At 41.9% G+C, this 26,735-nt stretch overlaps 1 protein-coding gene across 6 annotated transcripts in view; it reads right to left on the minus strand.

The window, feature by feature from the left end:
• Positions 1-1,656: 1,656 nt before the first annotated feature.
• RIC3 (RIC3 acetylcholine receptor chaperone) overlaps positions 1,657-26,735 on the minus strand; it is a 37,328-nt gene continuing 12,249 nt past the window's right edge. The window contains exons 2-7 of one of the 6 annotated variants that reach the window (XR_009454430.1): positions 14,078-14,310; positions 13,007-13,079; positions 10,191-10,284; positions 6,551-6,699; positions 2,728-3,595; positions 1,657-2,060 (exon numbers count right to left, since the gene is read on the minus strand). Coding sequence is in view for 5 of the 6 variants with exons in the window: in XM_059708798.1 (XP_059564781.1) it covers positions 3,168-3,595; positions 6,551-6,699; positions 10,191-10,284; positions 13,007-13,079; positions 14,078-14,310 (977 nt within the window). In the remaining variant the exon portion in view is untranslated. Of the gene's footprint in view, positions 3,596-3,931; positions 4,186-6,550; positions 6,700-10,190; positions 10,285-13,006; positions 13,080-14,077; positions 14,311-16,652; positions 16,790-26,735 lie in introns of those variants that run through there. The other 5 variants (XM_059708801.1, XM_059708799.1, XM_059708800.1 and 2 more) reach the window with 5 other exon arrangements.

Below are 26,735 nucleotides of genomic sequence, written 5' to 3' on the forward strand. Positions count from 1 at the left end.
AACGATCTGCTCCTGAGGGAGGTCACAACTAAAGTCACCCATAGCCCTGGAGGGCGTCCGGTGTAACAGCCCAGAGGGGTGGCGGTGAGGATGCCGTCCTGGGCACCTACAACAGGCGACCCCTTGGGACAGACAGCCAGCCTTGCGAGGTGGGTATTACTCAAAATTCATAAATGCTCAGAGAAGGAATAATCTAAGGGAAAGAATAAGTTTGTCCTGTTTGTGAAAAAAAAAAAAAAAATAAGGACAGTTTAGGTGCCTTTTAGAAAGATCTGTATAGTCAAGGGAACATCATGGCTACTTCATGTTTTTTTCTCAATACTGCTGAATAGCTGAAATACTAGATTTTCATTTGGAGTACAGTCTGGGTTGAGACAGAATTTAAGAATGTGGTCATAAGGAGGAGTGGCTTATTACCCTCAGAGTTTTTCTGTAGCCACAAGCATTTCCTGTATGAACCGGGGCCTGTCTCCTTAGTTCTGCCTCTAGGAAACGGCACGAGGTTTGTACTGCTTAGTGGTCAGGACAGTCCTGGTTGAGACCTATTTTCCTGGCGTTTTTATTAGAGCTCCCTTTCCTAAGTGTCCCAATTTGGACCACACCTTGTTTGAGTACCCCACCACCTTTTCTAGAGGCTGAACGTGCCTCCTGCTACGGCCGCCTAATCTGAAAAGACTGAAAGTACAAAAAATTTCTGGACTATAAACATATTCCTGCTAATAAACCAAGCAAGGAGTGGGCAGCAAGAGGCATCAGGAGGTCATAGCACATCTGGCAGGACCTGCTTCCATAGCCAGTTTCCCCCCAAGATTAACATTCACATAAAGACTTGTTATGTAACACATTCCACAGCAACCCCATCCATGTACCTGAACATCCACATACTTTCTCCCAGGATGCCTTCTCTTCCTTGTTCACTGGAGAAGTGCTTCCTATGCCCCTTCTGTGAAGTTTCTTGGAAGTACTTTGGCAAATATGATCTGTTTTCCTATAGATTTGGGTCCATATCTCAGTTCCAGCATAAAACCACAGCTACCGTTTACTGAGTGGTAGTCATGTAGGACTGAGGCTGTTTTACAGGCACTGATGATGCCATTTAATACTCAGAACCACCTGGGAGACCTAGACTCTTGCTTTAGAGACAAGAGTCCAGACAGAAGGCTTAAGGAGCCGACAAGATTCCAGTCAGAACAGATGGGGATGGATTCACGACTGCCATGGCTCTGCCTGCAGAATTCACGAGCTTGAGCCCTTTTATAGTGTGCTGGAGGCCTGATGCACGAAAATTCATGCAAGAGTAGGCCTTCCTTCCCGGCCGCCAGCACCTGCTTCCCTCCAGCCGCTGGCAGGCACCTGGGACCCCGGCTTCGTCCGGAAGGATGGCCAGTCTAATTAGCATATTACCCTTTTATTATTATAGTTAGTTCATTAAATTGGATAAGGCTTCCTCCATTAAACTGAGTTTTTAAAATGTAGGAATTGAGCCTTCCATTCCCACTGCCTGCCTCTGAGCAGTGTCTGCCAGATGAATAAATGAGTTGAAAACTAGGAGGAAACATATGCATCTCTAACACAGGAATCAGCCTAAGGCAGAAAAAGAAATTTGAAACAGGGACCCAGCACTGTCATAAATCAACCCCTGTGAATGAAGGGACATAACATGGAAAACAATATATCGAAACAGTAGAGCACCTACATTATTTTTTACCTTGAGCATTACATCTAGATGGTTTTCAGTACATTTTAAACTGCATCTGTTACAAATGAACCAAATGTCCCAAAGACAGATGCAATATGCTTTCTATAAACTCAATCTTCAATGACTGCAGTTCATTAACTAACAATAAGTGCCTAATAGTAGCTGAACTTAATCTTAATATGACCCCATACCTTCTGACAGCAGGCTGTGTGATTAAATATGTTCCTGGCATCTTGTGCCATATCTGCCTTTACATAATTTCTTAATTTTCAAGTCTTCCAAATTTCATGACTGGGAGTGTCCGCGGGAATGCGTCCTCTTTAAACCCTCGGGTCTACCACGGGAAATGGGTTCATTCATTCTGTCTCAAGAACACAGATGGCAGCTTTGAGATCAGGCCTGTAGTTTGGTCAAGATCCTCCCAGGCCTAACCTATTTCCTACTCCCCCAGCTCTCTCAGAGGACCCAGATGTCTGAACACAGGCAAATGAACGCCTCTTCCCCTGGGCACTACTGCACTGGTTCTCCGCAGCAGACACACCCTGCAGCTTCCCTGTTGGGCCGGCACTTTGTCAACAAGTTCAGTCCTCATTTCTGTCTCAATGCATGTGGTTGGGAAACCAACTTCGCAGAGGGCACAACATCCCGAAAGAGCTTCGAGGCAAGGGCTGTCCAAAAATGCATGGCTCACTCCCCTCACTGGCCTTGTGAGCATCTCACAGCAGGACCACTACCCTTGGGCAGGCTTTCCTGCAGCCTCAAGCCGTGGCTCTGCAGGGCTGGGACTAAAGTCTCCACCTAAAGCTTCCTCTGGCCACTGGAGACCAAGAGGTGGGTTTAGCAGTTCTATTAAGCAGCACAGGGATAAAGGAAGTTAGAGATCCAGGCTGGGCCCATTTTCAGGTCAGTGTGAGTCCTCTGGCCCTTGCTGTGAGGAAGGGACTTCAGCTCGGACAGCAGAGTCCTGCTTTGGCTCCATCATCCCCCAAAACTAAATGTTCTTTTCTTGAACTCAGGGGACCACTAACCTGCTCGAGGCCCAGAGAATAAGGCATCTCAGACTCTGAAATCTTCACTCTTGCAACCTTAAGTCCTCATCAATGTGTAAGCTGATGTTTTTTCACAGGTAAACCACCTGTTACTCCCAGCACGGAGTCGAACCTCTGCCTGAGTGGTCCTATCTGTAATTATGATAGAGCAAACAGTTACTCAGTGGATCAGTTCTCTGGTGGAGGAAAGGCAGGGAGAGAAAGAGCTAAGCCATCTTGTGTTCCTACTCATCTCTATGATGCTGTGCAGGTGACAGGTGTGTGAGCACCAGGGAGGATACATGATATCCATGGTAGTGACCTGATTGGCTATAATATTTAAACACAGAAGGAAGTACAGGGCCAAGGGTGAAATCTAGAGAGGAGAGCAAGGTCGCTTTGAGACCAGAGTAGTGGATACTTCACCAAACTGGCTGCTTTCACTCTAAACCCTGGGGGCTCCGCTTCCTCAGTGTGTCCCCAACACACGCTCTGTCGGCACTGATGCCCAGCCCCTCATCTCTGAAGTCCTGGGGCCACGCTTCCTGGGTGGTGTCCTCCTGCTCACTGTAACTGTCTGCCAAGAATCCAGCATTCTCCACCAAGACCGTGGGGTCCTCTTCGTGAAGACAGCAGGAACATGTTTCTGGCTCTGGGTCATATGAAGTAACAGAATTCTCCTCCTGGGCTCTGCTGTCAGCGGGCACTTCCCAACCCAAATGGTCTGCCTCTTCCAGCACTCCCATCCTCTCAGCTAGTGCCTCCGCAGAGGGCTCTTTGGGGTCCGGGTAATCCACCAGGATTGTTTCTTGCCTACGCTTGATGCAATCTGAAAGGTCATAAATTGGATAAGTCTCTTCAGGGTAACCTAGAGAGAAAAGCAGCACAAAGTCTTACAAAGGCTGTCTCTTCAAAATAAAGTGTCAGACTCAAAGAGGCTTCTTAGGCAGCAGCCATCCCATTCCAACAAATCCATTCAAGGAATCTCGCAGATGACTAACAGCTCTAAAGTTTCACTTCAGTAAATTCTAAGCGCCTGGCTGACTATCCAGTGCTCTCTGAAATTCAAACCCCTTCAGATGGAAATCCCTTAAATGCAGGGGGCTTGGGGCAGAGGGTGAGTCTCACACCTCCAGCTTCTGCAGTAGCATGAAGATTAAACAAACAACAGGAGCCTTCAGTAGAAAAAAGAAAGGACCCAACACCAGATGGAGAGAGCACAGCCTAAGGCTAATGTTTATAATTTCTATTTGGACCCATTTCCAAACCTTCCCGGGGGTGGAGGGTGGAGTGGAAGGAAGGAACGCTAAACTCTGAAAAATACACCAGGAAGCCTTTTACTATTGAAATGGCTGGCCAGTGTCAGAACAGAGAAATGCTTTAGCGAGACAGGCCCCAAATCCCGAAGGACAGCGCTGTGTTTTCAGAAGACAGGATTCCCGTTGGTGGCTTCTTCATCTTCACAAAATGGAACAAAAGAATACAACAAACTGGTAAACAAAATGAGTAACACTGGTACTGAAGCCCAGCTAGATAATGAGGGAAGAGAAAGTGTTGCCAAATTAAAGAGTGAAATGAAATCAATCTGTGTCAGCCTGAGCAGCAGATGGGCCGTGCTGGAGCCCATGCCCGTGCTGGCAGCAGCAGCGTGCTCGCTGCTCAGTGTGGCGAAGCTGGGAGATCCAAAACCCATGTGCACGTTACAGTAATCAGCAGAGTCAACCAAACGCAAACCACTTCTGCCTACAAATTCTGAAAAGCAGGGGTTCTTTTTGGTACGTGTAGAGTATGGAGATTTTTTTTTTTTACATTTACTGTTTGTTTTTCTCATTATAAAAGTCATAGGGACTCAATGTGGAAAATTTGAAAAAATACAAGTTTTGGAAAGAAAACAAATTATCTAGAATCCCACCACTGATAATAATTTGTTGTATTGCTTCTGGCTTTTTACCATATATAAGCGTGTGTGTGTGTGTATGGTTTAAAAAAAAAAAAAATATATATATATATATATATACACACACACACACACACATACTAGAGGCCCAGTGCACAAAAATTTGTGCACTCGGGGGAGGCGGGGGGTCCCTGAGCCCGGCCTGTGCCCTCTCGCAGTCTGGGACCCCTCAGGGGATGACCACCTGCTGGCTTAGGCCCGCTCCCCAGGGGATTGGGCCTAAGATGGCAATCAGACATCCCTCTGGCAGCCTGGCAGTCCTTGGGAGATGCCCATTTGCCAGCGGGGAGCAGGCCTAAACTGCAGTTGGACATCCTTAGCGCTGCTGAGGAGGCAGAAGAGGCTCCCACCACCACCGCTGTACTGGCAGCCATCAGCCTGGCTTGTGGCTGAGCAGAGCTCCTCCCATGTGAGAGCGCCCTGACCACCAGAGGGCAGCTTCTGCATTGAGCATCTGCCCCCTGGTGGTCAGTGTGTGTCATAGTGACCAGTCATTCCCAGTCCTTCTGCTGTTAGGGTCAGTTTGCATATTACCCACTTACTATATAGGATAGAGGCCTGGTGCATGGGTGGGGGCCAGCTGGCTTGCCCTGAAGGGTGTCCCGGATCAGGGTGGGGGTCCCACTTGGGTGCCTGGCCACCCTGGATGAGGGGATGATGGCTGTTTGCAGCTGATCATACCCCCTTCATGGTGGGGGTCCCACTTGGGTGCCTGGCCAGCCTGGATGAGGGGATGATGGCTGTTTGCAGCTGGTCACACCCCCTTCAGGGTGGGGGTGCCCACTGGGGTGCCTGGCCAGTCTGGGTGAGGGGCTGAGGGCTGTTTTCAGGCTGGTGGGCGACTGAAGCTCCCAGCCTCTCCTTTTTTCTTTTTTTTTTTTATTCTGGGATTTATCTACCTTCTATGGCTGTCACTGGAGCTGAGAGCCAGCTCCACCTCTGAGGCCACTGCCGGCTGAAAGCAGGTACCTGGGTTTGTTTAGATTCTATAACTGAAACTCTGTTGCCATCACTGGCCGCTCTAAGCTCTGAGGCCGTGCTGGCTGAAAGCAGGTATTTGGGGTTTGTTTAGGTTCTCTAATTGCAACATAGTTGCATCCAGAGCTCAGAGCCCAGCAGCGGCAGGCGGGGAACCTTGGCTTCCTCCATCACTGGAGCAAGCAAGCCTCCTGTTCGCTTTAGCTGCCTGGCTGCCGACTGCCATCTTGGCTGGCAGTTAATTTGCATATCTCGCTGATTAGCCAATGGGAAGGGTAGCAAAGTTACGGTTAATTACCATGTTTCTCTATTATTAGATAGGATGGTTTTTAAAATATATATATATGTGTGTGTGTGTATACATATGTTTTTTTTTAAAATAAGGATCACCCTGTATATAAAATGTTATACCTGATTTTTTTCATTCAACATTATATCATGAGCATTTCTCCATGTCAGCAGTCATTTTAAAGCTGGCTGCACAATATCCCCTCACACAGCTACAGAACTGATCTGACTTACCCTGCCTCTTCTGGAGACCCTTAGATTCCTTCCAACTTTCCCTTATAAGTAACATAGCAGTTAAGATCTCTGAATATAAATCCATGTCTACTTCCCTATTTTGTTAAGATACACTTACAAAAATATGAAAACTAAGCCACTGGCAGGAGGAGGGAATTAGCTGCAAAGGGTGATGGAAATGTTCTATATCATGGTTATGGTGTAATTACACACCTCTACACATCTGTCAAAACTCACCCAACCATACCCTTAAAATTGGTGAATTTTATTATATATACATTACACTTTAGTAATAAAGCTGATTAAAAATAATTAACATCTCTTTTCTGGGCTGACAGCTAACAGAGAAAGGAGAAGACACTTTACCTTCCCAGTCCTCCATGTAAGGGGCCTCCTCAGCCTCTTGCTCTGGAGTGGGCCTGTCAGTGAACCTTCCTTTCTTCATGACCCTGGTGATTTCTTGGAGCTGATACAGGAGCTGTTTTTCTTGGTCAGAAGTCACAGTCTGTGCTCTGCTTAGAAATATCAGACAATCCAGCCACTTAGTGGTAAATACTCCTTGGCAATGAACATAAATATCACTATGATCTGTCTGGATTCTAGAAGTGGAGCAGCAGCAGATAATTCTAGGAACTGATTCTAGAGCAGCATAGCTGGTAACTACACATATCAATTCAACGGTTTGATTTTATATACGGGAAAACTAAGGCCCAGAATAGATCAAGGTATTGCGCAAGGTCCCACATGAGTTATGTCAATGCTGGGACCAGACCCCAGATAGCTCAGCTTTTGGTTCAGTATTTTTTCAGTGCACCTCACTGTTACTTAATAACACTCCATTTACTGCAAGCTACCGTTGTCTGACGCAAGGTCATCAAAAGGAAAGCTGCTGGGACATCAGCCTCGACGAGGGGGAAAATGTGCTACTAGGCCAGTGATGGCGAACCTATGACACCCGTGTCAGAGGTGACACACAAACTCATATTTTTGGTTGATTTTTCTTTGTTAAATGGCATTTAAATATATAAAATAAATATCAAAAATATAAGTCTTTGTTTTACTATGGTTGCAAAGATAAAAAATTTCTATATGTGACACGGCACCAAAGTTAAGTTAGGGTTTTTCAAAACGCTGACACGCCGAGCTCAAAAGGTTCGCCATCACTGTACTAGGCCATCCCTACAATCACCAGGCTGCATATACTTGTGCAGATACATCCCCAAATTCCAGAGCTGGATCATTCTGACAAATCAATTATCTAGACCACAGACACTGGGGGAACTGAGACCCTCAAGAGGGAAATTATACATTTCTATTGCTAGTTAATGTCAGCACTTTAAAACTAACGTCTCCTGACTTCTGAAAGCACTCGGTGCAACTCTTAAAGCACAGTGCTCAAGTTCCACAGTTTAGAAAACCTGGGTTTGAGTCCCAGCTTCACTGGTGGCTCTGGACAAACGTCTGCAAGAATAAGATGGACTCAAGGAAAACGGTAGGAGCATTTTATTTTTTGAGAAGGAAGCACTGCATCACACTCATAGGCAGGCAAGGCCCTACAGAGAAGGCTGAGAACTGTTTGCTTTGCTACAAGCTTTAACTAGCGGCAGGATTTAACCGAGGCTACTTCTTTTCTTAAAAACCCCAGCATTAAAAATCAGCATAGCACTAACGAAGGAAAAATAATACCTTCTGAACAGCCTCCCATGGAGGTGTCCTCTATGTTTCTAATCAGCCAGTGGGAGCCAGCATTCCTTGTTATGCTCAGCCTAACAAACTTTATCCTTAACGACCAATAAGGAAAAAGAACAGTGTTTCCTCCCTCCGATGTGAAGGTGGTAACTGAGGCAAATAAAGGTGCATTTCTGCAGCCCTCCGTGGGAGGAAAACACCACCAGGCTCCAGTTCTTCCACACGAATGGCCTCACAGCCTGAACTGAAGAAGCTCGCCTGTTCTACATTCGGCTAAATGTATTGGGCCTCTTAGATCGCATCAGTACAGGAGCTTGACTCGCCACAACTGCTCATCTGCTCTACATAACCCCCAATTCTTACAATGACCACTTTGGGGGGGGCTTCTGGGGCATCCAGGTCACCCCCACCTACAAGAGCCTGTGTGCTCATCACAAAGCTCTTGCTCTTGGCTGCACATGCTACTTCTCTGGACTGTACTCAATGTATTTTGATTCTTACTGAGTGAAACAGCTGGATTGTTTCTCTTTTTGTTTGTTAATCCTCACCTGAAGATATTTTTCCACTGATTTTTAGAGAGAGTGGAAAGGAGGGGGAGAGACAGAGAAACATCGATGTAAGAGAGACACATCGATTGACTGCCTCCCACATGAGCCCTCATCAGAGCCAGGGATCGAGCCTGCAACCAAGGTACACCACCCTTGGCTGGAATTGAACCTGGGACCCTTCAGTCCGAGGGCTAACACTCTATCCACTGAGCCAAACCAGCTAGGGCTGGATTCTGTCTCTTAACTAATGAAAAACCAGAACCTTAAATAAAAGAGGAATGGCTAACAGAGGCAGAAACAGACAAGAGCAGCTTTCTCAGAGAATTTCAAACTAAAGCATCTCTTTCATTTCTGAACAGGTCTATTAATATTGCCCGTGTCATGCATTAGGCAATTCATCATGGCCCACCTTACACCTTCTGAATTTACCACAACGAAGATTTTCAGAGATTCCTTGTTGTCTCACCTTGGTTTACTCCTGTAAGGCAGTGGTAACTACGACTGTATAGGCAAGTGCCGTGAACACTGTTAAGTGCTCATGTGTTTGGTTGCTCCCTGTTTCCTCACAGTCCATTTTCTCCACCCCCCTGAAATCTGGCTTCCATTCCGTCATTTTACCAAAATCTGCATCATCAATGACCACTTTACTCTCAAGTCCAAAAGTCTTTTTCTCACATTTCATTTTTCTTAACTTCTCTGTACTATGAACCATCCTCTTGAAATGCCCTCTCCCTTGTCTATTGAGACATGTATTCCTCCCATTTCTTTAACCATGCTTCTTACCTCTGATCATGGCTCACTTTCCTCCTCCCAATTCCTGAAACATGGTTGTCATGAAGACTCAATCCTAGGGCCCTCATTTCTCTACTCTTACAAACGGCCTCAGAAAGCTGACCCAGTATCAGATTAAACCACCACCTCTATGCAGATGATGTCCAAACTCTACACCTGCTCTTGACTTTTCACACAAAGCCAGTCTCATTATTCGTTATCCCCTTGGAGGCCTTGCCACTACATCGAAGTTGACCTTAAATTCACCCTTCCAACCCAGGTCCCAGTTGGGCCAAATTAAGGAACTTCATGGAGGAAAAAAAGAAATCACAGGCTGTATCAGGATTCCTTGGTTACAAGCAACCAATCTTCCAATAAATTGGCTCCTTGTATTTGGAGGAGGTAGCAGATTTTGGAGGAGGTAGCAGAATTTATTGGGAGAATGTGGGATAGCTCACAATATGAGAAGAATTGCTGAAGATCCAGGATTCAGGAAGGTGGGAGGCAGAGCAGCTCTAGGGATTAGGGAGCAGGAGCAAATGGATAATCTCTTTAGGGACTGCTGCCAGGGTGAGTTAATATGAAAAGCTTTCAGATCAGGTTCCACTGGGTTCAAGATCCAGTTTTAGGCGAAAGTACACTTGGCCCAACTTGGGTCCTGTATATACCACTGAATCCATCACTGCGGCCAAGGAGATGAAGTGTGGTGTTTGGCCTGGGACCACATGGCCACCCTTGAAGGGGAGGTGAGGGGTGGAAGGGCTTCACCCTGACCTTCACACTCACTCTCAATAATGTGCATAACACTGAACGTATGCTCTTGAAAATGGAGATTGCTTAACAGCATGAAAATGGAAATGTTTCGTGAGAAGTAACATGCAAATGCCAAATAAGTTGGCAACTATATAAAATGAAAGTAAGTGGCCCAGAAATCAAAGAAGAGAAAAATCTTGAATTGATTCTCTAAATGGGAAATAGTCTGAATCCTGAAAACCTACCTTTCACCATTAGGTCCCACTCTATTAATTAATTTTTCCATGGCTTCCTCTGTCTCCTTGAGTTTTTCTTGCAGTTGAACAAGCTCAAAATTGGCTGAAAAACAAGCACTGATCTAAGAATCATCACACACAACTCCCTAAGCTCTTTTCTGAGACATGGCTGGCTGTGACACTCTACGTAATGCAGGCTGGTCCTGAGGCTCAGGGAAGAGACTTAAGAGTTTCTCCAGCTAATCCAATCAGGATACAAAGGTGCTGTGGTTTGGGCGCCAAGATCTAAAGGATACATGTTTAGTGAGTGATGAACAAATCACTCTCACACACAGAAATACAGTAGGACCAGCTAAGAAAATACCTAGGACTGAAAAACATACCCCTATAGTCACTCAAGAAGAAATGAAGAAGATAAACATACCCTTTTTTCCTGTTTTTTTTTTTAAATTAAAATATAGTTAATATATACATTATATTAGTTTCAAGTGTGTAATGTTGTTATGCTACATTAACATACCCAACGAAGTGATCACCATTCTGTCATTATACCAGGTAAGTGTATTATTGACTGTATTCCTTATGCTATACATTACATCCCCATTACTTTTTTTATTTTATAACTAGAATTTTGTACCTCTTATTCACCTTTACCTTTTCTTCCTTTTTCCTAAACCCCTTCCTCTCTGGAAATCATCAGTTTTTTTCTCTATGTCTATGAAACTGTTTCTGTTTTGCATTGTTTGTTCATTTGCTTTGTTTTTTATATTCCACATATAAGTGAAATCCAATATAATAAAAGCATAGTATGCAAATTGTCCTCTCCACTGGGAGGTTGTCTGGGAGTTCAACCAGTGGGTGGGGCCGGCCAGGGGAAGGGAGGGAGGCCCCGGCAGGCAGCCGCTCCTTCTCATGAATTTCGTGCACTGGGCCTCTAGTCTATATATAGTTACTTGTCTTGCTCTGTCTGACTTATTTCACTTAGCATAACACCCTCTAGGTCCATCCATGTTATCTCAAATGGCAAGATTTCAGTCTATGTTGTGGCTGTGTAATATTCCATTGTATATATGTGCCACATCTTGATCCATTCATCTATCTATCCATGGACACTTAGGTTGCTGCCATATTTGGCTATTCTAATCTAAATGATGCTCAAGGATAAAGTACGAAACATATAAGGTACTTTAGAAAACTAAGTGAAATGAGCAATAGTTCACCTGCACATGAGGTTAAAAACCTATCTAGAAGTAACAGTTTAAATTTCATGCTTCCTCAATAGAGGAAATCTTGAGACCTCTCTGCCCAAGATTTTCTGTCCCAGTCATATGGAGTGAAATGGTGTAACCCTGCCTCCCAGAAGTAGTATTCTCAACTAACGTTAAGACCCTAAAAGTAGAACAGAAAAAATAAATCACTCATCAGTACATGAAATGAACTTTAAGGCAGTAGGAAAATAAAATGATGTTCATTATGTAGATAATCTAGTTTTTCTGTGTCATACCCAGTGCTATCCTCTACCCAGATGTATTCAAAGGGTTACTGCAGACGTAGTGTTTCAAAGGCCTTTTAATACTTCTGGACCACATTCTTATTCATGCAGTTAACATCTATAAAGTGGAGGACTGTGCTACATAAATGCTTAAGTTATTTTTATTTCCTGCATGATTTGAAATTGAAGGATAAGGAGCTAATATAACTGCTACTACATTATAAAACAGCTGCTCTTAGGAATTCATTTTATTTACTTCTTTCTGCTTTAAATGATTATGTGACAGGATACAGAATTTGCTACTCGAATTTAAAGAGTCCACAAATCTTTTAAAAATTATTTTAGTGACGCATTTACCATCACTGTTAAACATTATCTCAATTAAGAACACGGCATCTTTCTTAAAGAAGTCCCTGAATACTTAAGATTTCTAAAAAGGATGCAGAGTGTGACTGAAATATTTATTTCCATAGAGAATGCGGAATAAATACAGAAAGCAATAATGGCCGAGGGCAGATGCTTCTGTGGTCCAGCCTCACCTCATTTGGCTGATGTCTTTGTTTTAAAAACCTCTGATGAGGCTTCAAGATCCACTGGATAAAGCAATCTGGCCTCAAAGACCTTCAACAATACGGATTAACTTCCCTACTCTTTAGACCTTCTTTTCCACAGCTGCCCTATGCCAGGCTGTCTCACCCAAGCCATCCCCTCTGGCTGGCAGGCCTCGTCCACAGACACCCAGCTAGACATGATTTCCTATAAGGCTTTTATCAGATCCCTTCTGTCTAGGTAGTCCACTTTGCACAGTTATTTTTCCTGACATCCATCCTAGACTATAAATTCCTAGAGGGAGAGCTATGCCATATACATTGCATTTCCTCAGAGAGCACAGAATATTCTAGTTGGTAGTGAACATTTGATGATCATGTTTCAAGAGCCAGAAGAGTTAAATTCTGTCCCTGGATCTAATAACTGACTTTGGCAATGACTTGATCTCTGCCTTGCTTTTTCTCTCTGTGAAATAAGGATATTTGCTACCAATATTCTGAAGTCTGGACATGAGAAGGAACGCATTCCAAATGTGAAATATTAATTTACTAGCATAAAAAAGTGAACTCGTAGTTTTGTACTTTTTGTAGCTATCTTTCCCTTTAAAGTCAACGTCAATATGGAAACTTTCAGGAACTCTCAGAGCTAAGGTAAAAAATGGCATCAGATTAATTTGGGACAACTTTTGAGAAATGCTTTTAGGACATACCCAGATTGTCCGTCTGGCCGCATTACAGCTGTCTGACTCAGTCAGACTTGTGACCATTCTGAAAGGGGCACTTACTAATTTTCCTGTAGGTGTCTCCAGGTGTGGCAGTAGAGCATTTCCGGTCCGCTGCAGTTTTCCCCTTTGAAAGCTGAGAAGTGAAGGAGGTACAGCACATCAACAGCAGCTCAGAACCTCAAAGTCACGGAACCCCTCATATTAAGTGAACAAAGAAAAAGGCTGGGAGACAAAAATTAAGTCAGAAATCCACTTGAATAGCAACATTAGATAAATATCTAAAAAAACCCAAAGCAAAACAAAAACAACAATAAAAACAAAAAACAACAGCTTTCCAAGTAAAATATTAGCAAGGCACACGGAAAAAATATCTCTCTACCGGTCATCTGCCTTGGCCATGCTCACTTAACACTCACCTCAGGCTGTCTGCAGAATTTCTGGGCTAGGAGGAGCTCGCCTCTTCCTCTAGTTAGAAGGGCAAAGTGAAACTCTTCCCCCAGCGAGGCCCATGGCCTGCCAAAGCTGGGCTGGAGGTGGAACTTAAATTAGCAGTCTACTTGTAAAGGACCCAAACCATGTCTCCCCAGAACTAAGAAATATCAGGCTTAGTTTCAGGATATGGCAGTTCTGTTTGAGAAGAATTACTGAAGACGATGTTGAAAAACAGCACTTCATACTCCAGGGAGAAGGAGGACAAAGTGTTGTTGGTATAGTCATCACCTGGCCTCACAGTGGCTACCTGAAAACCCCTGAGCCAATCCTAACAACGAAGCTCTTCTTAGAGCAGCTTTATGCCTTTTCAGCTTGCAAATATGCCCAGTCAAGGGCCTTTAACTTTATTGCTAACTGGATTAGCAAGTAGAAGATCCGGGCTCAAGTCCTGGTTCTGCAGTTTCAGTTGTGAATTTTGGAGAAATCATTTAAGCTCTGAGTGAAGATTTTCTCATCTGTAAAACTGAGGATAGGATAACACCTACCCTAAATACCTTATGAAGAGGAGGCAAGGTTTAAAGAGAGATTAGATTTGAAAAAGGGTTATGAACTGAAAAGGGTTTTAATACTGACAATGACTTTTATTACGATAATATTAGATTGTCATTGATATAATAGGACCAAGATGATTCCACTTACCTTAAATAGAATGTACAGTATGTATAAAAATATCCCAAAGCCATAGATTGGAATAATCTGCCCCATCAAGCCTCTTCCACTTCCTCCTCCTCCTCCTCCAGTGCCTCCACCTGATCCTTTGGCCTTTGCAAAGGCCTCTGCAAGGTGAGACCTCTGGGTGCGAGCTGTAGGGGTCTGGCCAGCTAAGGGTGCTTGGTGATGATGCATCATAGGTGGAAATCGGCCCAATTTTCCTGAGAAAATAAATTCATCAGTCTTTATTTCTTCTACTATTTTAAATATGGCTGTTATGAAAACACCTAATGCATTGAGGTACAAATAATAGAAGCCAACTCAAACAAGTCTAAGAAAAAACGGGAACTTGGCTATAAGGACATAGAGGCATCACACCGATAATATGATGTGGCAATCTCTAGCTGTTCACCAAACCCATTTTTCCCTTCCTTTTGGGTCCACAGCTAGACAGTTTTCAGTTTACCATACGGTTAAATGTGGCCACGTGACTGAGTTCCAGCCAAGGGAATGCGAGGGATATGAGCTAGTTCAAGGCCTGGCCTACACAACTTCCCATGTATTAACCTCCAAGTTCATTTCCCTTCAGCTGGATGCTGGCACCTAGGGAAACCTTGGAAGTCATGTGACCATGGAAACGGCAGGACCTCCATCAACGTGGACTCCTAGACGCCTGCGTGGTACAGCCTTCCACCAACTTAGAAATAACTTCCAGCGGGTTAGGGCCACTGTATACTTAGGAGTATGTTACAGCAGTTAACCACCCCTACCTAGCACAGATGATGCAATCTGGTCTCAGAAGAGAATAGACCTAGAAACTGGAAAGCCATCAGGATGTAGGACAGCTACTCTCACATTCTTTCTCATCTTTCTCCCTCTCTATGGGCCACAAGGCTTTTTTTTTGTTTCTCTGTGAATATCTTCTTCATTCTTTCTCTGCTGACCATTTCTTTAGCTTCTCTAGGAACATGGGAGAAGATGGTTATCCCAAAACCTCTCATTTGCATGTTTTTAAAGAGGCCAGCAGAGAGTGGACCTAATTCCAAATTCCTGAAGGGAGATGAATACTCAGCTAGTGTAGGTATGCATCCCTTTCTAGTCAGCCGTAGCTGAACAGGCAGGATTCATGTAGTACAAACAGAGTGAAAGGAGTTCTTCCCTGTGAGTGAGAGCAGGGCTTACAGAAAGGGGAGTGTATCAGTTTTCTTGCATTTATTTTCCTCCATCAGAAGCAGCCAAACATTAACATCAACTGCCAAACCTCCTGAGAGCCAGAGGTGAGAGAGGAAAGACAGCTCTTCAAAAGGCCATGTAAACAGGCTTGTGTGGTAAAACCACAGGGAGATAAAATCATAAAGCAGAGAACACTAGAGAGCAGAAAGACTCCATAAACCAGACTCTAAAAATACAAACTGTACAGTGAAAAACTTTACATTCAACAAAATTATAGATTTCTGTTCAATAAAGAATACCATGAACAGAGTTAAGACAGATGACAAGGAAAAGCTTTTGCAACATCTAAAATTGACAAGGGATTAAAATACTAGAATAGACAAGAAATTTCTACAATTAAATATGAACATCACAAGGACCCCAAGAGAAAAATGGGAACTCACAGAAAGAAAAGCTTAAAAGATTTTTAAAAATAAAAAATAATACATTAAAAGATGACCAAAGTAAAACCACAGAGTAAAAATATAAATTATATATTATAGAAAAATATAAATGAGATAGCCCTCCCACCTATCAGAGGAAAAAAATTAGAATGGTGGGTAATGGTAAAGATTGGCAAAGATGTCAGGAGGCAAGAACTCTTATGTGCTGTGTGGTGAGTGTAAATTGACACAGCCATTCTGCTAAGTGATCTGGCTGTACTTAGTGACATTAAGTAGGTCTATACTCTATGATCCATTAAGTATGTCTATACTCTATGATCCATTAAGTATGTCCATACTCTATGATCCAGTGACATTAAGTATGTCTATACTCTATGATCCAGTGACATTAAGTATGTCTATACTCTATGATCCCACTCTGGTGCATAAATTCCAGAGAAATTCTCAAATAAGGCTTTCTATAACCCAATTTGAATGTTAGACTTTATAAACATGTGTGAGAATGTTTACTGTGATGATCTTATAGATGCCCAGCTTCCTTTCCCTAGTGATGAGCCTCCTTGGAGTTTCTTCAGCCCAGGAACACAACTTGCTTTATAGCCAGGTACAAACATTTTACACTTTAACCAAATGTTTGTGAAGCATTTTCATGTGCCTCATCTCATTTGTTCCTCACAGAAGTCCTGGAGTAGGTTGACAGGAGACTTAGTAGAACCCTATTTTCTTTTCATTAGCCATAAAATGGAGATTTAGAAAGTTTAAAAACTTGACCTGACTGAAAAGAAGTAAGAAATGGTGGAACTTGAAAATGACTTCAGGTTTTCTCACTGTGCAGAATATAGTCAAACACTGCTACAGTTAAATATTTTACCCTTTGTTCTCCCTGCATGATCTATAATAATAATCTGCTTCATGTTGATATTTACTGCTGTGTTGCTGACAATTACCTGAAAGAGAAGTTGGGGTGCTTCACTGGGCTGGAAAAAGTTTAGCTAAATCACAAAGCAGATCTAATTAAGCAAGTTTATTCTATATCTATAAAAGGCTAAGTTGATTTGCGCATATGCGATACATATAAAGCTCTTGCTGGGCACCAATCACACGTGTCTTTCGATTTGTCATTGTCGATCGTGAATTTGGTTGACACTTCTATTATAGAGAAAGGGCGAATAGTGATATTAAAATATTTCTTCTAATTAATTTCCTTTCAACGTTCATGAATCCGTGCACCAGGACACTAGTATTGTAATAACTATGTATGGTGCCAGGTGGGTACTGGAAATGTCGGGGGGGGGAGGGGACACTGTCAAGTAAATGATTGTCTAACCACTATGCTATGCTCCTGAAACTAGTATAAAATAATGTTAAATGTGACTGTTACTGAAAAATAAACTTTAAAAAAGGGTATCCAGTCTTTTTCAATAAATGGTATGGGGACAACCAGATATCCACAAGCAAAAGGATGAAGTTAGGCCACTAATTCATTCACACCATATTAAATTTAAAAATGAACTCAAAATGGATTAAAAAACCTCAATCTAAGAGCTAAAATTACAGAACTCTTAGAAGGAAACAGATATAAACCATCATGAACTTGGATTAGACAATAGTTTTTTAGATATGACACCAAGCACAAGCAGCCAAAGAAAATAGGTAAACTGGATGCCATCAAATTGTAAAACTTGTGTGCTACAAAGGACACCATCAAGAAACTTAAGACAACCCATTAAATGGGAGAAAATATTTGCAAATCATATATCTGATAAAGGTCTAATACCCAAAATATATAAAGAACTCCTACCACTCAACAATAATAACCTATTTAAAAATGGTCAATGGCTCTTAATTGACATTTCTCCAAAACATATAAAAGGCCAATAAGCACATGAAAAGATGTTCAACATCACTAGCCATCACAGAAATGCATATTAAACCCACAATGAGATACCACTTTATACCCACTAGGATGCTATAATAAAAAAGACAGATAATAAAAGTATTGAGATATATGTCCTCGGGCAAGGGAAACAAAAGAAAAAATAAGCAAACGGGACTATATCAAACTAAAAAGTTTTTGCATAGCAAAGGAAATAGCTAAATGAAAAGACAACCTACTGCATGGGAGAAGGTATTTACCAATGAAACATCTCATAAGGGGTTAATATCCAAAATTTATAAAAGACTCATACAACTCAACACCAAAAAAACCTAACAACCCAATTAAAAAATGGGCAGAGGATTGGAATACTTTTCCAAGGAAGGCATACAGATATCAAAGAGACATATTAATGCTCAACATCACTAAATCATCAGAGAAATGCAAATTAAAACCACAATGAGATATCACCTACACAACTTTCAGAATGGCTATTATCAATAAATCAACAAACAAGTTTTGTCAAGGATGTGGATAAAAGGGAACCCTTGTGCCTTGTTGGTGGGAATGTAGATTGGTGCAGCCACTATGGAAAACAGTATGGGAGGTTCCTCAAAAAATAAAAATGGTACTGCTTTCTGACCCAGCAATTCCACTTCTGGGTATATACTAGCATATACAAAGAAACCCAAAACACTAATCTAAAAAGATATAAGCACCCTATGTTCATTGTGGCATTATTTACAATAGCCAAGGTATGAAAGTAACTCAAGTGCCCATTAATAGATAATTGGATAAGGAAGATGTGATACATATTTACAATGGGATATGACTTGACCATCAAAAAGAATGAACCTGCTCTGATTGGTATGGCTCAGTTGGTTGGGCATCATCCTGTGCATCAAAAGGTTGACAGTTTGATTCCTGGTCAGGGCACGAGCCCAGGTTTCCAGCTTGATCTCCGGTAGGGGATGTGCAGGAGGCAGATGATGGATGTTTCTCTCTTTCTCTTCCTCTCCCTTCTTCTCTCTCTAAAAATCAATTTAAAAATCTTAAAAAATGAAATCTTACAATTTGCAACAGCATGGATGGACCTAGAGCAGGGGTGGGCAAACTTTTTGACTCAAGGGCCACAATGGGTTCTTAAACTGGACCGGAGGGCCGGAACAAAAGCATGGATACTTGGAGTGTTTGTGTGAACTAATATAAATTCAAAGTAAACATCATTACATAAAAGGGTACGGTCTTTTTTTGTTTTTTTTTGTTTGTTTGTTTTATTCATTTCAAACGGGCCAGATCTGCCCGCGGGCCGTAGTTTGCCCACGGCTGACCTAGAGGGTATTATGCTAAGTGAAATAAGTCAAAGACAAATACCATATGATTTCACTTATCTGTGGAATCTAAAGGACAAAAGGAATGAACAAACAAAATACATACAGACTCACAGATGCAGAAAACAATTTGATAGTTGCCAGAATATGCTCACACAAAAACTTGTATACAAATGTTCATAGCAGCATTACTTAAAATAACCAGATGTCCATCAAATGACAAATGGATAAACAAAATGTGTATATCCATTCACTAAAATATTATTTGGCCATAAAAAGAAAGGAAGTATGATAATGCTACAATATGGGTGAACTTTGAAAACATTATGCTACATTGAAAAAAAAAAAAAAACCCAGTCACGCAAGACCACGTATTATATGATTCCATTAATATGAAGAGTCCAGAATAGGCAAACCTATAGAGACAGGAACTAGATTAGTGGTTTCTTAGGGCTGGGAGGGGGGCGGGCGGGGAATGTTAAAATGTTCTGAAATTGATTGTGGAGATGGTTGCACAACTCTGTGACTTTATTAAAAATCACCAACTGTACATTTTAATAGGTAAATTGCATGGTATGTGAATTATATTTCAACAAAGCTATTTTTTAAAGTCATCTAGTCTAACCACCTGTGTTCCACATCCTTACTTCCCTTAAGTGGTGGTCTTGAATTTGCTGAATCCCATCCAACAGGAAACTCAGTACTTCCCCCAGGACACTCATGCCACCTCTATACAGCTCAGACTGTTAGAACTGTCTTGAGTTAATGAGTGAGGAAAGGGTGTAAGGAAGGAAGTACATTATAGGATTTCAAAAAGCAACACTGACTGAATCATGATGTGTCAAGAAATACAACAACATGATTAAGAAAGAGAATGTAGAGTGGATTCAAAGAGGAGCTGAAAAAAAATAGAAAACAATGTTTATATGTCTATCATCTCAAATGAAACTCATCGTCACCTTCCAAAACCTGTTCTTCTCCTGTATTTCTTTTCTTTGTAGAGTCATTCTCTCAGATCTTTAAGCTTGAGACCTATATATAACCTCTACCACCTGTGACCAAGGGTATACCTGAAACGGCAGGCTCAAGTCAGAATGCTCAATTTGGAAGAGATTTTTCTTCTTGTAAAGTTAACTCTCCTCAACAGGGAGCAACCTCAACTCTTGGGTCTTGGTGCCACCATGTTTCTCAGAACTTAAGAGCCCAGAATGTTTAAAAAGTCCATGACTATAAAACATTTAAAAATGTCTAGTTGATTAAAACAATTTTAATGAAATACTCCAAGTGTACAAAAAAGTATAAATAATATATGAGCACTTATATATCTACTTACCATGTACATGTAGCTGGAACTCCCATGTACTCTCTCTAAGATAGCCACAACTCTGAATTTGGTGATTATTAGGTGTGGTTTTATTTTATTTTTTAAATTTCTATTTATTTTGAGAAAGAGAGATATCAATTTGTCGTTCTACTTATTCATGCATTCACTATTTGAGCCTTAACATGTGCCCTGACCCGGGATTAAACTCACAAACTTGGTGTATCAGGATGATGTTCCAATCAAATGAGCTACCCAGTCAGGGCTTAGGTGTACTTTTAGACTTTACTATGTAAGCATGCATCAATAACAATATACAACATTATCTTGACGATTTTAAACCTTTATGTTATGAATGGATAGTAGTGATGGCTGTATAACAATGTGAATGTACCTAATGCCACTGAACTGTGCACTCAATGGTAAAAATTTTTATGTTATGTATATTTTACCACAATTTAAAAACCTTTGTATTATGGTATCACTAGAGGCCCGATGCATGAAGATTCATGCAAGAATTAGCCTTCCTTCCCCGGGCTGCAGGCACTGCCTTCACTCCAGCCCAGAGGCGCCTTTCTGCCTTTGTTCCCGCCCAGAGTTGCTTTTCTGCCTTCCCACACTGCCCAAAGTGGCTGGGGTGGTGCCAAACACCTGCTCGTCGCCATGGCAACCACATAAGCATCCCACCCCATCCCCGGCCACTCAGCGCTGTGTATGCAAATTAACCTGCCATCTTTGTTGGGTTAATTTGCATACTCACTGGATTGGCTGGTGGGTGTCATGAAGATACAGTCAATTTGCATATTTCCTTTTTATTAGTGTAGATACTATATTCATACTTCTGCAACTTCTCTTTTTTCTGGATGGGGATCAATATTTTGGTCTAGAAATGCACCATGTTGACATATGTAACTCTAGTTCATTCACTCAAAGCATTGCTCCTTCCGTTTCCATGTCACAATTTATTTATCCCTCTTCCAGCTGATTAACATTTAGCTTATTTTCTAAATTTCACTATTCCAAACATTCTACTTTATAGCTACATTACAAGATTTGTGGGTTTTTTAAAAAAAAATATGCTTTAGGAAACTAAAGCGATCAGAACATTAAAGATAATAGAACATTAATAATGCAGAATCTCCAAAATAGAAAACAGCTGTTTTCACTATCGCTAAATGTACTTAAGCATTCCCTAAAATGGGACCCGACTAAATCCTAATTGTTTATTGAAAGCTTTCTCCATATATAGGTTTACTTAATTATTAATACTTCACTTAGCATGTCATTTAAGCTTGACTAAAAACTTAATGGATTTTACAGAGCGAAGCTCTACTTTCCATTGTTAATAACCATCCCTGCTGCTCAAAACAAAAACAAAAACTCTAGCCTGTTAACAAAAGAGCTTTCTGAAAGCAACATTAAACCATCTGCAGCATTTCATTCTCAGGGCAAATAAATCAATAAAGAACTGAATGTGTTTTTATTTCTGATTACACAGTTCAAGAAAGATCTTAATGGGCTAGTTCCGTAAGTTATGTGAGCTTCTTTCTAAATACTGAGGACGTTCTAGAGGCCATATTTAATTCAGTATTACTTAAGTGGAGCCTGGGACAACAGCTGTTTCCTCATCACTCGTCTCTAAGGGCCTCTTCTTACATTCCCCTCTTAACTCTACTTTGCTTACCACTGCTTTGATGTTTTCTGCTAACTTAACCAGATCTTTCTTTATCTTTTATCAGCTTCTTCCCTCCATTCATCCTAGATATTACCAAAAAAGATACATATGTACCTAAGTTGTATAGGGTAAGGTCCATGTACTCTATACATGTTAACTATTACTGTTTTGTTACCAGAGTAATCTTCCTGAAGCATAATTCTAACTGGTCTTGCCTATTTCTGATCAAAGCTTTCAATGGTTCCCACTGACGACAACTGGGCATGTTAAATAGGAGGCAACAAAGTGAAGTAAAATGAGTACCATCTTTTCAGTCAGAGTTATTAGTCAAGATCCTGAACCTTTATAGAGCTCATTTTCATTATCTGTAAAATACAAAAAATAATAGCTACTTCTCAGCATTGTTACAGGATTATAGATTTAACATATTCCAAGCACCCAGCACACACAGTAGGTGTTTAACAAGTTCTGACTGTTCCCTCCCTACAAACAGAATTCAAAAAAAACCCTGAATTCCATAATCTAGTCCAAAAGTCCCTCTTCACACTTCTTTCCCATTACATACTCCTGACTCAGCCTAACTAGGCTCCTCACCATGCTTTGAGTAAACCCTGTGATCTTGCCTCTAAGCCCTTGTATTCCACTGGTTTTGCCTTTCTCTCCAACTCCACATAATCTAAATCCAGCCTATTTTTCAAGGCCCAGGCCATTGCCCTCACCCCAAAGCGTCTTCTCCCCATGTACTTAGAACACACTTCTCAAACCTCTTTTATTGCCCCAATCACACCTGGCTTTATTCAAGAGTTATATTTATGTGCCCTATACCCTCTATGTGAATGGATTGGGAAACAGAAATAGGTAAGGTCTTCCACTAAGCATCATTTCTACCCAATTTTATTTAGTGCTGGCTGAACTTACAAATCATATCTGAGAGAAAGAAAAGAAGCCTATGGCATTCAGAAGCTTCCCTGGTACTATCAGCTTGGCCCTGGTGTTGCTATAAGCTGATCTGGCACTCACTTTTAGGTCTTGGTGTTTTCCTGTTAAACAAGCAATTTCAGGGCACCAACATCAGATAGGCCATTATGTGTCCACAGTAGATCAAGACAAAAAAAAAATGACTACTCAGTAACCTGCTTGAATAGATAAAACATGAACACTGTCCCAGCCAAATATCAAACAGCCCCCACTCCTGGATAATAAGTGACTGTTGCTTCTTTACCATTTACAGTTGCAGTCTTTGTCTAGTCTGCCCTCCCTTTTCAGCAGTTCTCAACCTGTGGGTCGCGACCCCTTTGGGGGTCGAACGACCCTTTCACAGGGGTCACCTAAATACATCCTGCATATAAGATATTTACATTACGATTCATAACAGTAGCAAAATTACAGTTATGAAGTAGCAACGAAAACAATTTTATGGTTGGGGGTCACCACAACATGAGGAACTGTATTAAAGGGTCATGGCATTAAGAAGGTTGAGAACCCCTGCTTTAGATAAACTTTCCCCACTTCCTGACAGCATCGCAAAGCCCCACATCCTTAAACCTTCCTCTAAGTCAGCAGTTGCCAACCAGTGGTCTGTGGACCGGACCACTGGTTGTCTGCAAGGTCTGAAAGGTTGGCGACCACTGGTTTAAGGAAACCTTTGGAGCAGCAATCGCCAACCGGTGGTCCGCGGACCACTGGTGGTCCAAAAGGTTGGCAACCGCTGCTCTAAATCACCTGCTACAAGCCCAAATCCAATAATAATGCTTTTCAAGCACTCTCTTACTGAGATACTGCATGCTTCTCCATGGCATGCCTTCTCCCTGGCCACAAGTACTAAACCCAACTTGTCAACTACAGGGGTATTCCTGTTGCTCGGTGGCTGGAGGACAAACTACGAACTTCTTGAATAAATGTGTAGTATTTACTTTATGCTTGGGGCCCTACAGGGCATGCTCTGGTCTTACACACTGTAAACATTATTCAACTGATCTGGATGTCTTACACTGTGCCTGTTGGCCTACACTGCATTCTCAAGACTCAGCCCAGTCACTCTTAGGACTAAAAACAGTTATTTTATTTCATTATTTTTAGTGTTCTTGATTTCACCGTTTGAGCATAGAAAATGGCAGTTAGGGTGACTGATCAAAGTGCTCTACACATTTAGGTCTGGTGTTTTGCCAAGGTTCAGTGGGCACAACTCACTTGAGAAGAACATGGCAGCAAAAGAGTCTGAACTATTCTAGAGAAACAGGGCTACTGGGAAAGGGCTGGTAAGGAATCCTATTTATAAGCATTCAAAGTGAAACACTCATTGGAAAACATGGTCAAGCAGGGTCAGCAGAAGAGATGCCAGGTATGACATTATTGGGGGAGCTCCAAGTGGAGGTGGTGGATAGGACACCCCCTGAAGCCGACTCTAACACAGAAGCAGTATACTGTCATCTTGGAGGGCTTCAACAACCCTGTCACCCATTCAAAGACTTAATCAGGTAACACTGGGACAACTGAAAAGTTCCTGACCTAGTGTGCTGACATTTCATGTTCCACAGATACATAAGGTAAAAGAAGGGGAATTGCTACTCTGGCCAAAGAAGAAATTGGTTGGTGAAATGAAAGGAGAATCACAGGAAAAAGAGAGTAGGCCAACTTAGTATTTGTGACAACAAAGTAGAGTTTGTATGGCATAGGCTCTAGGAAGTTCTGAAAACAGACACACAGTTCCATGGCATGAGACTCTCTCTAAAAGGAAAGCTCTTTAAATACATTTGTTTGGGCATTCCAAAAATTGTCAAGCAGGTAGGAAAGGCAAAGGGAAGAAGCAGATGTGCAGGGAGTTCTTCTAAAAGAATAGAGTCAGCAGGAGGGCACCACATCTGAGTCTCCATCAACCAGACTCACACTGTTTGCCCCACTCTGGTGATTCCCCGAAATCCTGCCCCACCACCCAAGCCATTTCAAGTGGTTTTTCCATGCAAATGGCCTCTCTTGCCTCATGCTTCTGACTTTCCTAAAATCTTTCATCAAGCAGCATCTGACCCCTACATAGCCTGTAACTCTTGCTAAGTGTCTCCAGGACCAGCACTAGCAGCAGCCAGCCTTGGTTCGCAGCTTGGCCTCTCCTGGGCACCTCCAAGCCCAGCACAAGTAGCAGTCATCTGCAGATCACTCTGTAGCTTGTGCTTGGTGGCCCCAGGCAGGAGACAAGCAGTGGCTGATCTTGCACCTCCTGGGAGGCTCCTGGTAGACAGCTTCAGACCATATAACAACCTTTCCAACTCCATGAGCAACACACTCAAGAGGCAGGCTAGGTGAGCACCAAAGCCCTACTGAAGCAAGTCCTGTTCTACAGAGTCAATCCCAACAGCAGCTCCTCTGCTATAGTCACAGCTGGTCCTCAAAGCCAATTGGTCTGGGGGGTCAATTCCTCCCAGAGATGCCAATAGCAATCAAGGACAGTGCACACAGCCCACAAAGGGGCACACCTCAAGTGCCCAGTTCAGGTGACTGGGAGGCTGTGCCACTGGGCCCTACAGGACACCTACTACAGAAGGCAACTTTGCCAAGTCTGGGAGATGTAGCATCTGTACCTGATACATAGAAACAAGCACAGGAAAGCAGCCAAAATGCAGAGACAACAAAACAGGTCCCAAGTGAAAGAACAGGAGAAATCTCCAAAGAAAGAAAGAACTAAGTGAAACGGAGGCAAGCAAACTACCAGATACAGAGTTCAAAACAATAGATATAAGAATGTTCAAGGAACTTAGTGAGAGCTTCAAGGAATTTTAGTGAGAACTTCAACAGCATGAAAAAGGACACAGAAACCATAACAACAAAAAAACAACAGTCAAAAATGAAGAATAATTTACATGAAATCAGTAGAGTAGATGAAGCCAAGAATCAAATCAGTGATTTGAAATATAAGGAAGCAAAAATACACAATCAGAACAGCAAAAAGGGAAAAATAATTAAAAAATGAAGATAGTGTAAGGAGCCTCTGGGATAACTTCAAGCATACTAATATTCACATCATGAGGGTACTGGAAGAAGGGAGAGAGCAAGAAATTGAAAACCTATGTGAAAAAATATCTGAAAACTTCCCTAACCTGGTGAAGGAAACAGACATACAAGTCCAGGAAATGCAGAGAGTCCCAAACAATATGAACCCAAAGAGGCCCACACCAAGACACATCATTATTAAAATGCTAAAGGTTAAAGACAAAGAGAGAATCTTAAAAGCAGCAAGAGAAAAGCATTTAGTTACCTATAAGGGAGTTCTCACCATAAAAATGTCAGCTGATTTCTCAACAGAAACTTTGTAGGCAAGAAATGACCAAAAGCAAGGACTTACAACCAAGATTACTCTACTCACAAAGTTACCATTTAGTATCAAAGGACACATAAAGAGCTTCCCAGACAAGAAGGAAGTTCATCACCACCAAACCAGTATTACATGAGATATTAAAGGGTCTTCTTTAAAAAGATGAAGAAGGAGAAGGAGGAGGACAAGGAGGAGAAAGATAAAAATATGAACAATAAAATGGCAATAAACACATATCAATCAACAATTAAACCTCAAAAATAAAATAAATGAACAAGCAGAACAGAAACAGATTCATAGATACAGAGAACATTTTGACAGTTGCCAGATGGGAGGGAGGGTTGAGGGGTTGGGTGAAAAAGGTGAAGGAATTAAGAAGTAGAAATTGGTTGTTACAGATTAGTCATGGGGATGTAAAGTACAGCATAGGGAGTACAGTCAATAATATTCTAATGACTATGTATGGTGTAAGATGGGTACAAGATTTATCAGGATGTATATGTCTAATCACTGGGGTATAC

The sequence above is a fragment of the Myotis daubentonii genome, chromosome 9, assembly GCF_963259705.1.
Source record: "Myotis daubentonii chromosome 9, mMyoDau2.1, whole genome shotgun sequence".
NCBI classification, from domain to species: Eukaryota; Metazoa; Chordata; class Mammalia; order Chiroptera; family Vespertilionidae; genus Myotis; species Myotis daubentonii.